We start from the raw sequence: 14024 nt of genomic DNA, 5'->3' as shown, positions 1-14024 counted from the left end.
TAATACAGAGAGGCCATTATACATATGGGTACTACAGGGGGCACTGCAGGGGGGATTTATTAATACTGGGGCTACTACAGAGGGCATTATAGCTACTGGAGACACTATAAGGAGCTCTATTACTACTGTGGGCTCTATAGGGGGGCCTTACACAAAGGCATTGTTATTGTTGGGGGCACTATACAAGGCCTTATTTCTACTAGGGGTCCTATGGGGGCATTATCAATATTAGGGTTGCTGCATGTGCATTATTTTTGATCCCTTGAAAAAGTGACCGCAAAACACGTGTTGGGATCCAGGACTGTCTAAGTCTGTATCTATCTTGACTGCATTTATCTCCCCTATGTTATTTTGTGAGTTGTGGCACTATGCACTTTATATATACAGTACAGACCAAAAGTTTGGACACACCTTCTCATTCAAAGAATTTTCTTTATTTTCATGACTATGAAAATTGTAGATTCACACTGAAGGCATCAAAACTATGAATTAACACATGTGGAATTATGAAAAAGGTTCAAAGGATGGAGGGCACTCAATGGCTGGGTGTACAGATAAACATTGGATACAGTTGTAGGGTATATAGTAAGGTGTTTATTAGAATAAAATAACACCACTGGAGCTGGGAATATCAGTGATGCCTAAAATAGAACCAGTAAGGTAAGATATGTTATAATATGAGATAACCTACTCACACAGGTGATCAATCCGTGTAGGTATAGATAAAAAGTAATAAAATATAAAAATATATGTGCACAAAATATATTAGGAGGCCGTTGGAAGATACATGAGCCGGTTAAAAAAATCGCATCACAATGGGACTAACATCAAGGATAATCGCATGAAGGATAATCGCATGAGGCATAATCGCATGAAAGTCTGTGCGTACTGGTGGTATTGATGTTTGCGATCTTACACTTGTGTCCCAAATATAGATAGAGGAACAGTCTTACCCCATCGCTGTAAGTCTCAGTAAGCGGCTGTGGGCAGATACCCTGGTCTGTGTGGGCGAAGATCCGGTCCTGGATGGCGTTGGTGCGCACGTGGTTTGTTGTTCCCTCAGCGTCTCTTTCCGCTGCGGCGTCCTGAACTCCTGGCTTCTCCTGCTGCGTCCCACGTGGTGAATGAGAGCGTCCCACGTGACCGGAAGAGAAACTAAATAGATGCAGTCGGCTGGTCAATTACATCAGTGATTTGACTTATTTCTTTGAATATCGGCTAGTAACTTTCCAATATAGAAAATTCGCTTATTGCAATAACATGAGTCCTTTTGAATCCATATATTGGCTGTCCTATACCAAACGCGTTTCGGTGCACTCTTGCACCTTCATCAGTGGTGGACAGCATTATAGACTTCCCCCCTATTTATAGGGGAGGAATCATTAGAAGAACTGGGACACTGGCAAGATGTGGAATGGATCCTATTACTTCCTTACCAGCCTTGTAAATTATAGGGGTTCTTCATAGATAACCTTAATATTAGGCAATAAAAAATGAGATGAAAAACAATAGTCTACTAATATATCATTATTTTGTTATAACATTGATTTTACACTAGTAATCAAAAATATAAAAGTTATAAGGATAAAAATTATGAAGATAAAAATCGGCCATCAAATCGTAATAATAGGTCATCAAATGATAATGGTTGATAAAACCTTGAGAACTTGATACTGTGTATATTCAGTTGGTGATTGGGAGGATATATGTGTATGGGGAGGGGGGCCCAACGGGGAGAGACCGTCGAGGTGCTGATAGACAGCCTGACGTCGACCGACCGTCCCCGAAGGGCACACCTCCCTATAAAAAGTTCTAGTTCTGCATTCAGACCAGCAGGGGCAATGGTCTCGAATTCAAAGATCTTACGGGATTCAGCCCTAGACATATTTGATATATGATTACCCCCTCTCCAAGATTTCTGTACTTTCTCCAATGCTATATAAATTAAACCAGAAGGGTCCTTATTGTGATGTGTTTTGAAATGATGTGACACTGTATGATTCTCATAGCCCTTTTTTATATTGCCAATATGTTCACCTATCCTTTTTTTGAAGAGACGCTTGGTGCTTCCCACATACTGTCTGTGGCCTGGGCATTCCAAGATGTAGATAACATCTGTGGAGTTACAGAACAAACTATCCTTAATTGTGTGGCTGAAGGGGTTTTGTCTTGATTGGACCTGTGTGTTTTTTTGGGGGAGGTGTGTTAGTTTGCAATTATTGCAGACTCCACATCTATAAAAGCCTTTTAGGTTAAGCCAGTTCGATTTGATGCTTCTCTTTGGTTTTTTTTATTGTGGGGGCAATCTTCAGACCTAAATTGGGTGCTCTAGTATGAGAAATTAAAGGATTATCGGACAGGGAGGGGCCTATGATCTTGTCCCTTTGTAGATGATGCCAATGTTTACGTATTAGTGCATAAATTTTCTTATATTGGTCATGAAAAGGAAGGATTATCCGTATCTTATCTCCCAGTTTACCCTGTTTCTTTCTATTCTCAAAGAACGATTTTCTTTCCATATTTCTTACTTTGACTAGAGCTGAATCTAACGTTTCTACTGGATACTGTTTAATTAGAAATTGTTCTTTTAATATTATCACTTCCTTTTCAAAATCCTCATTTAGGGTACAATTCCTTTTCAGCCTTCTAAACTGGCTCGTTGGGATATTCACTAACCAACGGGGGAGATGACAACTAGTGTAGAATATATGTGTCCATTCTTCATCACGGGTTTATGGTATGTACTGCATTTGAGTTTGGTGCCCTTGATCTCAATTTTAAGATCAAGGAATTCAATCTCAGAATTGCTAATTTTAGTAGTGAATTTTAGATTCCTATAATTGAGATCAATTTGTGCTAAAAACTCATTCAGATGTTCTTCAGTGTCCCGCCAAATGAAGATAATGTCATCGATATAACGACGCTAGAGCACCAGACTTGTCCCCAGCTGCGGTGTGATCACCTCATGTTCCCAGTGTGCCATGAAAAGGTTGGCATAGCTGGGGGCAAATCTGGTGCCCATGGCTGTCCCCTTCTCCTGAAGATAACATTCAGATTCATAATAAAAATAATTGTGTGTTAAAATATGTTGGACCCATTCCAATATATATTCTATCTGGTCTGGTTGTAATAACTTGGCCATTTGCAGTTGGTGTCTGAGTGCTTCCAAACCTTGTTTGTGTTCTATAATAGTGTACAATGAACTGACATCCATAGTGCCCAAATACCAGTACCTATAGTACCTTTTAGGCATAATTTTCTAATGAATTTCTCTATGCCTATGTATGTTGAGAATTGAACTACTAATCTTGATAAATTCTCAACATACATAGGCATAGAGAAATTCATTAGAAAATTATGCCTAAAAAGGTACTATATGAAGAATCCCATGATCCAAACTAATATAGTGTCCGAATATGAGCATACAGATTTAAAACCTAAATCTAAGAAATTCCCAAGGCAATGAAATTGCGGCATTTAGAAAACATATGGAAGCCGAAATTCGAAGACTGAATAACAAACCAACATACAATAATTTAACAAAATCAGAGATAAATGTTATTAAAGAACTACAAGCGATCAATAACATTACAATCAGACCAGCTGACAAAGGTGGAGCAATCGTTATATTGGATACATCCTTGTACCACTCAGAATGTCAGAGACAATTATCAGACACCACTACCTACAGAAAATTAAAGTCTGACCCAACACATGCTTTTTTTAATGATCTAACAAAATACTGTAATAAAGGCCATACAAAAGGTATATTATTGGAACAGGAACAGAAATTCATCACTAACACCCCAAAACGTTTACCAATCTTCTACTGCTTACCAAAAATTCACAAAGATCCTCTGTTGCCTCCAGGCAGACCCATAATATCGGGAATAGGCTCCATAACATCCAATCTCTCACAATACTTAGACAAATTACTCCAACCCGCAGTAAAAAAGACCCCTCCTACATAAAGGATACAATGGACATCATCAAAACATTGGAACAATTAGATTTTCAGGAACACTGGTATTTGGGCACTATGGATGTCAGTTCATTGTACACTATTATAGAAAACAAACAAGGTTTAGAAGCACTCAGACACCAACTGCAAATGGCCAAGTTATTACAACCAGACCAGATAGAATATATATTGGAAGGGGTCCAACATATTTTAACGCACAATTATTTTTATTATGAATCTGAATGTTATCTTCAGGAGAAGGGGACAGCCATGGGCACCAGATTTGCCCCCAGCTATGCCAACCTTTTCGTGGCACACTGGGAGCATGAGGTGATCACACCGCAGCTGGGGACAAGTCTGGTGCTCTGGCGTCGTTATATCGACGACATTATCTTCATTTGGCGGGACACTGAAGAACATCTGAATGAGTTTTTAGCACAAATTGATCTCAATGATAGGAATCTAAAATTCACTACTAAAATTAGCAATTCTGAGATTGAATTCCTTGATCTTAAAATTGAGATCAAGGGCACCAAACTCAAATGCAGTACATACCATAAACCCGTGATGAAGAATGGACAAATATTATACACTAGTTGTCATCTCCCCCGTTGGTTAGTGAATATCCCAACGAGCCAGTTTAGAAGGCTGAAAAGGAATTGTACCCTAAATGAGGATTTTGAAAAGGAAGTGATAATATTAAAAGAACAATTTCTAAGTAAACAGTATCCAGTAGAAACGTTAGATTCAGCCCTAGTCAAAGTAAGAAATATGGAAAGAAACTCGTTCTTTGAGAATAGAAAGAAACAGGGTGAACTGGGAGATAAGATACGGATAATCCTTCCTTTTCATGACCAATATAAGAAAATTAATGCACTAATACGTAAACATTGGCATCATCTACAAAGGGACAAGATCATAGGCCCCTCCCTGTCCGATAATCCTTTAATTTCTTATACTAGAGCACCCAATTTAGGTCTGAAGATTGCCCCACAATAAAAAAAACAAAGAGAAGCATCAAATCAAACTGGCTTAGCCTAAAAGGCTTTTATAGATGTGGAGTCTGCAATAATTGCAAACTAACACACTTCCCAAAAAAAAACACACAGGTCCAATCAAGACAAAACCCCTTCAGACACACAATTAAGGATAGTTTGTCCTGTAACTCCACAGATGTTATCTACATCTTGGAATGCCCATGCCACAGACAGTATGTGGGACGCACCAAGCGTCTCTTCAAAAAAAAAACTTCTGGTTTAATTTATATAGCATTGGAGAAAGTACAGAAATCTTGGAGAGGGGGTAATCATATATCAAATATGTCTAGGGCTGGATCCTGTAAGATCTTTGAATTCGAGACCATTGCCCCTGCTGGTCTGAATGCAGAACTAGAACTTTTTGGGTTTTTATAGGGAGGTGTGCCCTTCGGGGACGGTCGGTCGACGTCAGGCTGTCGATGTTGGGCCCCCCTCCCCATACACATATATCCTCCTAATCACCAACTGAATATACACAGTATCAAGTTCTCAAGGTTTTATCAACCATTATAATTTGATGACCTATTATTATGATTTGATGGCCGATTTTTATCTTCATAATTTTTTATCCTTATAACTTTTATCTTTTTGATTACTAGTCTAAAATCAATGTTATAACAAAATAATGATATATTAGTAGACTATTGTTTTTCATCTCATTTTTTATTGTCTAATATTAAGGTTATCTATGAAGAACCCCTATAATTTACAAGGCTGGTAAGGTAGTAATAGGATCCATTCCACATCTTGCCAGTGTCCCAGTTCTTCTAATGATCCCTCCCCTATAAATAGGGGGGAAGTCTATAATGCTGTCCACCACTGATGAAGGTGCAAGAGTGCACCGAAACGCGTTTGGTATAGGACAGCCAATATATGGATTCAAAAGGACTCATGTTATTGCAATAAGCAAATTTTCTATATTGGGAAGTTGCTAGCCGATATTCAAAGAATTGAGTCAAATCACTGATGTAATTGACCAGCCGACTGCATCTATTTAGTTTCTCTTCCGGTCACGTGTGACGCTATCCTTCACCACGTGGGACGCAGCAGGAGAAGCCAGGAGTTCAGGACGCCGCAGCGGAGAGAGACGCTGAGGGAACAACAAACCACGTGCGCACCAACGCCATCCAGGACCGGATCTTCGCCCACACAGACCAGGGTATCTGCCCACAGCCGCTTACTGAGACTTACAGCCGATGGGGTAAGATTGTTCCTCTATCTATATTTGGGACACAAGTGTAAGATCGCAAACATCAATACCACCAGTACGCACAGACTTTCATGCGATTATCCTTCATGCGATTATCCTTGATGTTAGTCCCATTGTGATGCGATTTTTTTTAACCGGCTCATGATTCTTCCAACAGCCTCCTAATATATTTTGTGCACATATATTTTTATATTTTATTACTTTTTATCTATACCTACACACGGATTGATCACCTGTGTGAGTATGCTATCTCATATTATAACATATCTTACCTTACTGGTTCTATTTTAGGCATCACTGATATTGCCAGCTCCAGTGGTGTTATTTTATTCTAATAAACACCTTACTATATACACTACAACTGTATCCAATGTTTATCTGTACACCCAGCCATTGAGTGCCCTCCATCCTTTGAACCTTTTTCAGTATATTCAATATTTTGGCAATAGATACTGCCATTTGGAGAGAGCACCAGTCCGTGAATCGCTGACAGTAGAGCCTCTGTAATCTTTTATCTTCTATTTATTCACATGTGGAATTATATACATAACAAAAAAGTGTGAAACAACTGAAAATATGTCATATTCTAGGTTCTTCAAAGTAGCCACCTTTTGCTTTGATTACTGCTTTGCACACTCTTGGCATTCTCTTGATGAGCTTCAAGAGGTAATCACCTGAAATGGTTTTCACTTCACAGGTGTGCCCTGTCAGGTTTATTTAGTGGGATTTCTTGCCTTATAAATGGGGTTGGGACCATCAGTTTCGTTGTGGAGAAGTCAGGTGGATACACAGCTGATAGTCCTACTGAATAGACTGTTAGAATTTGTATTATGGCAAGAAATAAGCTGCTAAGTAAAGAAAAACGAGTGTCCATCATTACTTTAAGAGATGAAGGTCAGTCAGTCCGAAAATATAGGAAAACTTTGAAAGTGTCCCCAAGTGCAGTCACAAAAACCATCAAGCGCTACAAAGAAACTGTCTCTCATGAGGACCGCCCCAGGAAAGGAAGACCAAGAGTCACCTCTGCTGCAGAGGATAAGTTCATCCGAATCACCAGCCTCAGAAATCGCAGGTTAACAGCAGCTCTGATTAGAGACCAGGTCAATGCCACACAGAGTTCTAGCAGCAGACACATCTCTAGAACAACTGTTAAGAGGAGACTGTGTGAATCAGGCCTTCATGGTAGAATATCTGCTAGGAAACCACTGCTAAGGACAGGCAACAAACAGAAGAGACTTGTTTGGGCTAAAGAACACAAGGAATGGACATTAGACCAGTCGAAATCTGGGCTTTGGTCTGATGAGTCCAAATTTGAGATCTTTGGTTCCAACCACCGTGTCTTTGTGCGACGCAGAAAAGGTGAAGTGACTGAGGCTGGTGACTCGGATAAACTTATCCTCCACAGCAGAGGTGACTCTTGGTCTTCCTTTCCTGGGGCGATCCCACTTATTAAACCTGACAGGGCACACCTGTGAAGTGAAAACCATTTCAGGTGACTACCTCTTGAAGCTCCTCAAGAGAATGCCAAGAGTGTGCAAAGCAGTAATCAAAGCAAAAGGTGGCTACTTTGAAGAACCTAGAATATGACATATTTTCAGTTGTTTCACACTTTTTTGTTATGTATATAATTCCACACGTGTCAATTCATAGTTTTGATGCCTTCAGTGTGAATCTACAATTTTCATAGTCACGAAAATAAAGAAAACTCTTTGAATGAGAAGGTATGTCCAAACTTTTGGTCTGTACTGTATATATATGTGCAAAAGTCCATTTATTTCAGTAATGCAAATTAAAAGGAATTGCATTAATGCAGCTTAAAATTAGAATTTTGTGAAAATGTTCAAAGCGCATTGGGGTAGCGCCACCCTGGGTCTTTCTTGCACACGGTTCTTGTTCTGGTGAGCCCCTGTCTCCTGCTGTTCTCCTCCGTTTATTTATCCCATATATTTTCTTGGTCTGCAGTATATTTCCATCTCTATTCTTTGTCTGCACACCCGTTTTTCACACACTGAGGTCACATGCGCTGACAGGTATCTCACCTGGTACTTTTTTTGCTTCAGTATTTTTGTACATGGGTTAGACTATCTATTTAGCATTGATTCCCATGTCATACACATACATTGTACTATGCTTTTTTGATCCGTGTGTTTTTCCTCCCAGGGTGGCGTTCTTTTTTGTTTTCCGCCCCTATTTCATCATGTTTATGGCATCATATCTATCTATTACTTCTATTCATGTTTTTTTTTAACCATGTCTCAATGGGATGTATATTTTTTGGTATCGTGAGCTCCTTTCCGTTTGTTTTCGCTTTTCCCAAAGGCTGTAAGAGGTGGCTGTAATGACCAAAAGCCGTGCAGTCACTCTCAATATACTTTTTGAAATACCCAGTTGCAGGGTGCAGTCCTAGGTTGGAATGTCAGTCCATCTCAGAAGTGCAGTGGACGCCAGATGCAATTAACACTTTCCACATGAGGTTAAGTCTACTGTCACATACGTAAATGTAATGTACTGTCTCATTCCATCATGGCCTTTTTTAAAGGTCATCAACGTTTTGTAAATATTCAGTGTTTTTTTTTCCATTAGGGAGCAATTCTTAGTAAAGTTGCTTTCAGGCAGTTTTCCACTCTCAGCAATGGTGTAAGGCGTTGGATATGAATTATATTTGGCCTGCTTTTGCAGCAGTAGTACAAAGCAAACAGATCTTCACTCTAGCTCTGCTGGCTAGGAATTCTCTATTTTACAAGTCAGAAGGGCAGGGCCAGCCTGTTTCCTGGCAACCAACTAAGAACTGCCAGTTTAACCATTTTCTACCGATATATAAATATTTGAGATCCATATTGCACAAGTCACCTCAGTAAACTTTTTAACAGCTTTTAAAAAATGAAATACAGCACTAAACTTTTTAGTAGCAAACTCTGTATTAACCCTTCAGGAGTGATGGGTCACTGCAAAAGTTACCATGTGGCTCCAAAATTTGTGGAAATGCTTTATCCAAACTATCCTAGAACCCAGCTTCATGTACAAATATCATACCTTATTCTGTAGACATTCAATGAGTCATGCTTCTTATACAGATTTAAAGCAGCCAATAATACTTTCTTGCAAATTGATGGATAATATGCTGGAGCTTCCATTGATAGAGCTAAATTATAAAAAAAAAAAAAAATACACTCATTATATTATTATATTTATTATAAATGCAATGTGTGTATGTATGTATACAGTGGATATAAAAAGTATACACACCCCTGTTAAAATGTCAGGTTTCTGTGATGTAAAAAAATGAGACAAAGATAAATCATTTCAGAAATTTTTGCACTTTTAATGTGACTTATAAACTGTACCACTCAATTTAAAAACAAACTGAAATCTTTTAGGTGGAGGGAAGAAAACAAAAAAACTAAAATAATGTAGTTGCATAAGTGTATAACTTATAACTGAGGATGAAGCTATGTTCAGAACCCTAAATAAAGTTCATCTGCTCTAGTTGGTCTTTCTTGAAATTTTCTTAGTCACATCCCACAGCAAAAGCCATGGTCCACAGAGAGCTTCCAAAACATCAGAGGGATCTCATTGTTAAACGGTATCAGTCAGGAGAAGGGTACAAAAGAATTTCCAAGGCATTAGATATACCATAGTACACAGTGAAGACAGTCATCGTCAAGTGGAGAAAATATGGCATAACAGTGACATTACCAAGAACTGGACGTACCTCCAAAATTGATGAAAAGACGAGAAGAAAACTGGTCTGGGAGGCTACCAAGAGGCCTACAGCAACATTAAAGGAGCTGCAGGAATATCTAGCAAGTACTGGCTGTGTGTTACATGTGACAACAATCTCCCGTATTCTTCATATGTCTGGGCTATGGGGTGGGGTTGCAAGACAAAAGCCTTTTCTCACGAAGAAAAACATCCAAGCCAGGCTACATTTTGCAAAAACACATCTGAAGTCTCCCAAAAGCATGTGTGTATATGGTGTTATGGTCTGATGAAACCAAGGTTGAACTTTTTACCCATAATTCCAAAAGATATGTTTGGCCCAAAAACAACACTGCACATCACCAAAAGAACACCATACCCACAGTGAAGCATGGTGGTGGCAGCATCATGCTTTGGGAATGTTTTTCTTCAGCTGGAACTGGGGCCTTAGTTAAGCTAGAGGGAATTATGAACAGTTCCAAATACCAGTCAATATTGGCACAAAACCTTCAGGCTTCTGCTAGAAAACTGAACATGAAGAGGAACTTCATCTTTCAGCATCACCAGAAGAAGATTAAAGTTTTGGAATGGCCCAGATCTGAATCCGATTGAAAATCTGTGGGGTGATCTGAAAAGGGCTGTGCGCAGGAGATGCCCTCGCAATCTGACAGATTTGGAGTGTTTTTGCAAAGAAGAGTGGGCAAATCTTGCCAAGTCAAAATGTGCCATGCTGATAGACTCATACTGTAATAAAATGCTGTAATAAAATCAAAAGGTGCTTCAACAAAGTATTAGTTTAAGGGTGTGCACACTTATACAACCATATTATTTTATTTTTATATTTTTTCTTCCCTCTACCTAAAAGATTTAAATTAGTTTTTCAATTGAGTGGTACAGTTTATAGGTCACATTAAAGGTGGAAAAAGTTCTGAAATGATTTATCTTTGTCTAATTTTTTTACATCACAGAAGCCTGACATTTTAACAGGGGTGTGTAGACTTTTCATATCCACTGTATATACATGTATGTACATGCATGTGTGTGTATATATAGATATATATATATCTATATATATATATATATATATATATATATATAGGTAACGAAAGCGGGGTAGAGGGAAGAGTGCCAAGGAGGCTAGCCCTGATCTGACACACCCCAACAAGTTTGCAAGGTTGGCAGATGAGGGGGGTGTTAGTTCAGGGAGAACACTGTAGTAGCAGGACACTTCCTCTGCCAGTCAGGGGAATGTCATCGCCAGTAAGCAGGGGACCAGGAGAGCAGGTCAGGCCAGACAGCTGCTGGTAGTGGGAGACTCAATTATTAGGGGTACAGATAGGGCGATCTGTCACAAAGACCGGGATCGTTGAATGGTGTGTTGTCTTCTTGGCGCTCCAGTTCGACACATTGCAGATCAGGTTGACAGATTACTGGGTGGGGCTGGAGAAGATCCAGCAGTCATGGTCCATATCGGAACCAATGCAAAGTTAGAGGTAGGTGGAGCATACTTAAAAATGATTTTAGGTATTTAGGTCACAAGCTTAAGGCAAGGACCTCAAAGGTAGTGTTTTCCGAAATACTACCTACACCACGAGCCACACAAAGGCAGCGGGAGATTAGGGAGGTTAAAAAGTGGCTCAAGAACTGGTGTAGGAAGGAGGGGTTTGAGTTCCTAGAGAACTGGGCCGACTCCTCGGTCCGCTACAGGCTCTATCGTAGGGATGGGCTGCACCTCAAAGAGGAAGGCGCAGCTGTTTTGAGGGAAAATATGGCTAAAAGGTTGGAGTGTTTAAACTAGGGACTGGGGGAGGATAATTACGTTATAGGAGGGGAAGATAGTGCCGATAAAGACCTGGGGCCAGGTAAAGGAACTGGGGGAGGAATGGAAGGAGGGACTAGAACAGTTCAGAAGGAAAGGTGTAGGGTAAAAAATATACATAAACCTCTTAATTGTATGTATACTAATGCCAGAAGCCTGACTAATAAAACTGGTGAACTGGAGTTAGTGATGTGTGAGGAGGACTTTGACATAGTGGGAATAACTAAGACATGTCTGTATGATAGCTATGACTGGGCGGTTAACGTACAGTATTTCAGTCTGTTTAGACAGGATGTCAAAACCGGAGAGGGGTTTGTCTTTATGTAAAATCCTGTCCAAAGCCCATACTCTGGGAAGATATAAGTGAGGGACATGAACATGTGGAGTCACTGTGGGTAGAAATACATGGAGGAAAAAACAATAATAAAATACTAATAGGAGTTTATTATAAGCCACCCAATATGCCAGAGTCCATAGAAAATCTACTTTTAACTAAATAGACGAGGCGGCAAATCATAATGAGGTGGTTATTATGGGGGACTTCAACTACCCAGATATAGACTGGGAAACGGAAACCTGTACATCTCATAAAGGAAACAGGTTCTTGGCAATAACCAAAGACAATTACCTTTCCCAACTGGTTCAGGACCCATCTAGAGTGATGCCACACTGGACTTAGTATTAACCAATAGACCTGACAGAACAATAGATGTGCAGGTTGGGAGACACCAGGGAAACAGTGAGCATAAAGTAATAACCTTAGAATTGTCATTCAAAGGAGTGTTTCTTCAGGGAGGAACAAAACTATCAAACTTTATAAAAGCAAAATTTAGCCAACTAAGAGAGACTATAGGCTTAACTAACTGGGACAAAGTCCTCAAAAATAAAAACACAGCCACAAAATGAGACATTTTAAAAGCTAATTGTGAGAGGTACATACCTTATGGGAATAAAAGGTTAAAAAACCAATGTGCATGTGTAAAAAAATAAAAAAAATAATAATGTGGATAAATAGAAGTGTAAAGAAAGCAATAAATGACAAAAAGAAAGCATTTCAAATTACTAAAACAGGAGGGTAGCGAGGAAGCATCTAAAAACTATAAAGAAATAATAGAATATGTAAAAGACAAATAAAAGGAGCCAAACTAGAGACCAATAGATTAATTGCCAAAGAGAGTAAACCTAATCCTAAAATGTTCTTCAATTATATAAATGGTAAAAAATTTATAAATCTGAAGGTGTCGCCCCTTTACAGAGTGATGAGGGGGGAGTTGAAGAGAGCGATGAAGAGAAGGCAAAGCTATAAAAAAAAAAAAATATTGAAATACAGAATGTAAAAGGAAATTCCCCATTAAAAGTGCCGTGTTTGACTCAGGAAGAAGTACAGCGGCATCTTAAAAAGATTATGGTAGACAAATTGCCAGGACCGGATGGCATACACCCCCGTATCCTAAGAGAATTAAGTAATGTCACAGCCAGACCCTTAGTTCTGATATTTAACCTCTTAGTTACCACCCATACGTGGTTTTACGGCAGTCACTAAGGGGCCTTAAGCTGGAGCGCCGCCTTTTTACGGCGGCATTTCAGCTCAAGTTAGCGATAAAATCAATCGCTGTAGCTCTGTGCCTGCAGCTCTGTGCCGGAGGTAGCTGAGGGCTTGGAGCAGTGATCAGAGACCGTGACAAGCGGTCTCTGATCACGTGATCGCTGTGATGCACTTTATCACGGCGATCACAGAAAATGCCGACAGCGGAGCTTGGAGGGAGAAAGTCTCCGGTGCAGCGATCGGGTCCCCCAGCGCTTCTTGCCCTAGGCTGGGTCCCGATCCTCACCCCACACCCCCCTTACCCTCAGGAAAGATGGCTGCAGCGGCCCGGCGCATGCGCAGACTGAAAGCCACTCACAGTAAGGTCTCTCTCCTCAGGAGAGGAGAGAGAAGTTCAAATTATGCCCCGATCGGGTCCCCCAGCACCCCGATCAGGGCAATATGTTTAAATAAAGTTATTAGGGCCCCCTCACATCTAATAAAAAATTTTTTTAAATGGCGCAGAAGATCTGCCTTCAGCACAGTAACCATCAGGTACCAATAATAATGGTCCCTGATCATGTGGTCTCCATGATAAACCTATCATGGAGATCATATCCATTATATTTACAAAACAGAGGCAGGACAGGGGCTGCGCTTCTCTCTCCCCTCAACGCAGTTGTTCTGTGAGGAGAGAGAGTTCAGACTTCTGTCCTGGCTCTGTGATTACATACTGCGAAAAAAAAAATCTAATTATAAACTGTCAGTCAGTA

At 39.9% G+C, this 14024-nt stretch overlaps 1 protein-coding gene across 1 annotated transcript in view; it reads right to left on the bottom strand.

The window, feature by feature from the left end:
* Positions 1–14024, bottom strand: part of TEX11 (testis expressed 11) — a 1226647-nt gene that overhangs the window by 60713 nt on the left and 1151910 nt on the right. The window contains exon 27 of the mRNA XM_044268992.1: positions 9242–9350. Within this exon, the coding sequence (XP_044124927.1) occupies positions 9242–9350 (109 nt within the window). The remainder of the gene's footprint in view (positions 1–9241; positions 9351–14024) is intronic.

The sequence above is a fragment of the Bufo gargarizans genome, chromosome 9 (assembly GCF_014858855.1).
Source record: "Bufo gargarizans isolate SCDJY-AF-19 chromosome 9, ASM1485885v1, whole genome shotgun sequence".
NCBI lineage: Eukaryota > Metazoa > Chordata > Amphibia > Anura > Bufonidae > Bufo > Bufo gargarizans.
Note: the sequence above shows the minus strand (reverse complement) of the source record. Positions and strands in the feature narration are given on the sequence as shown.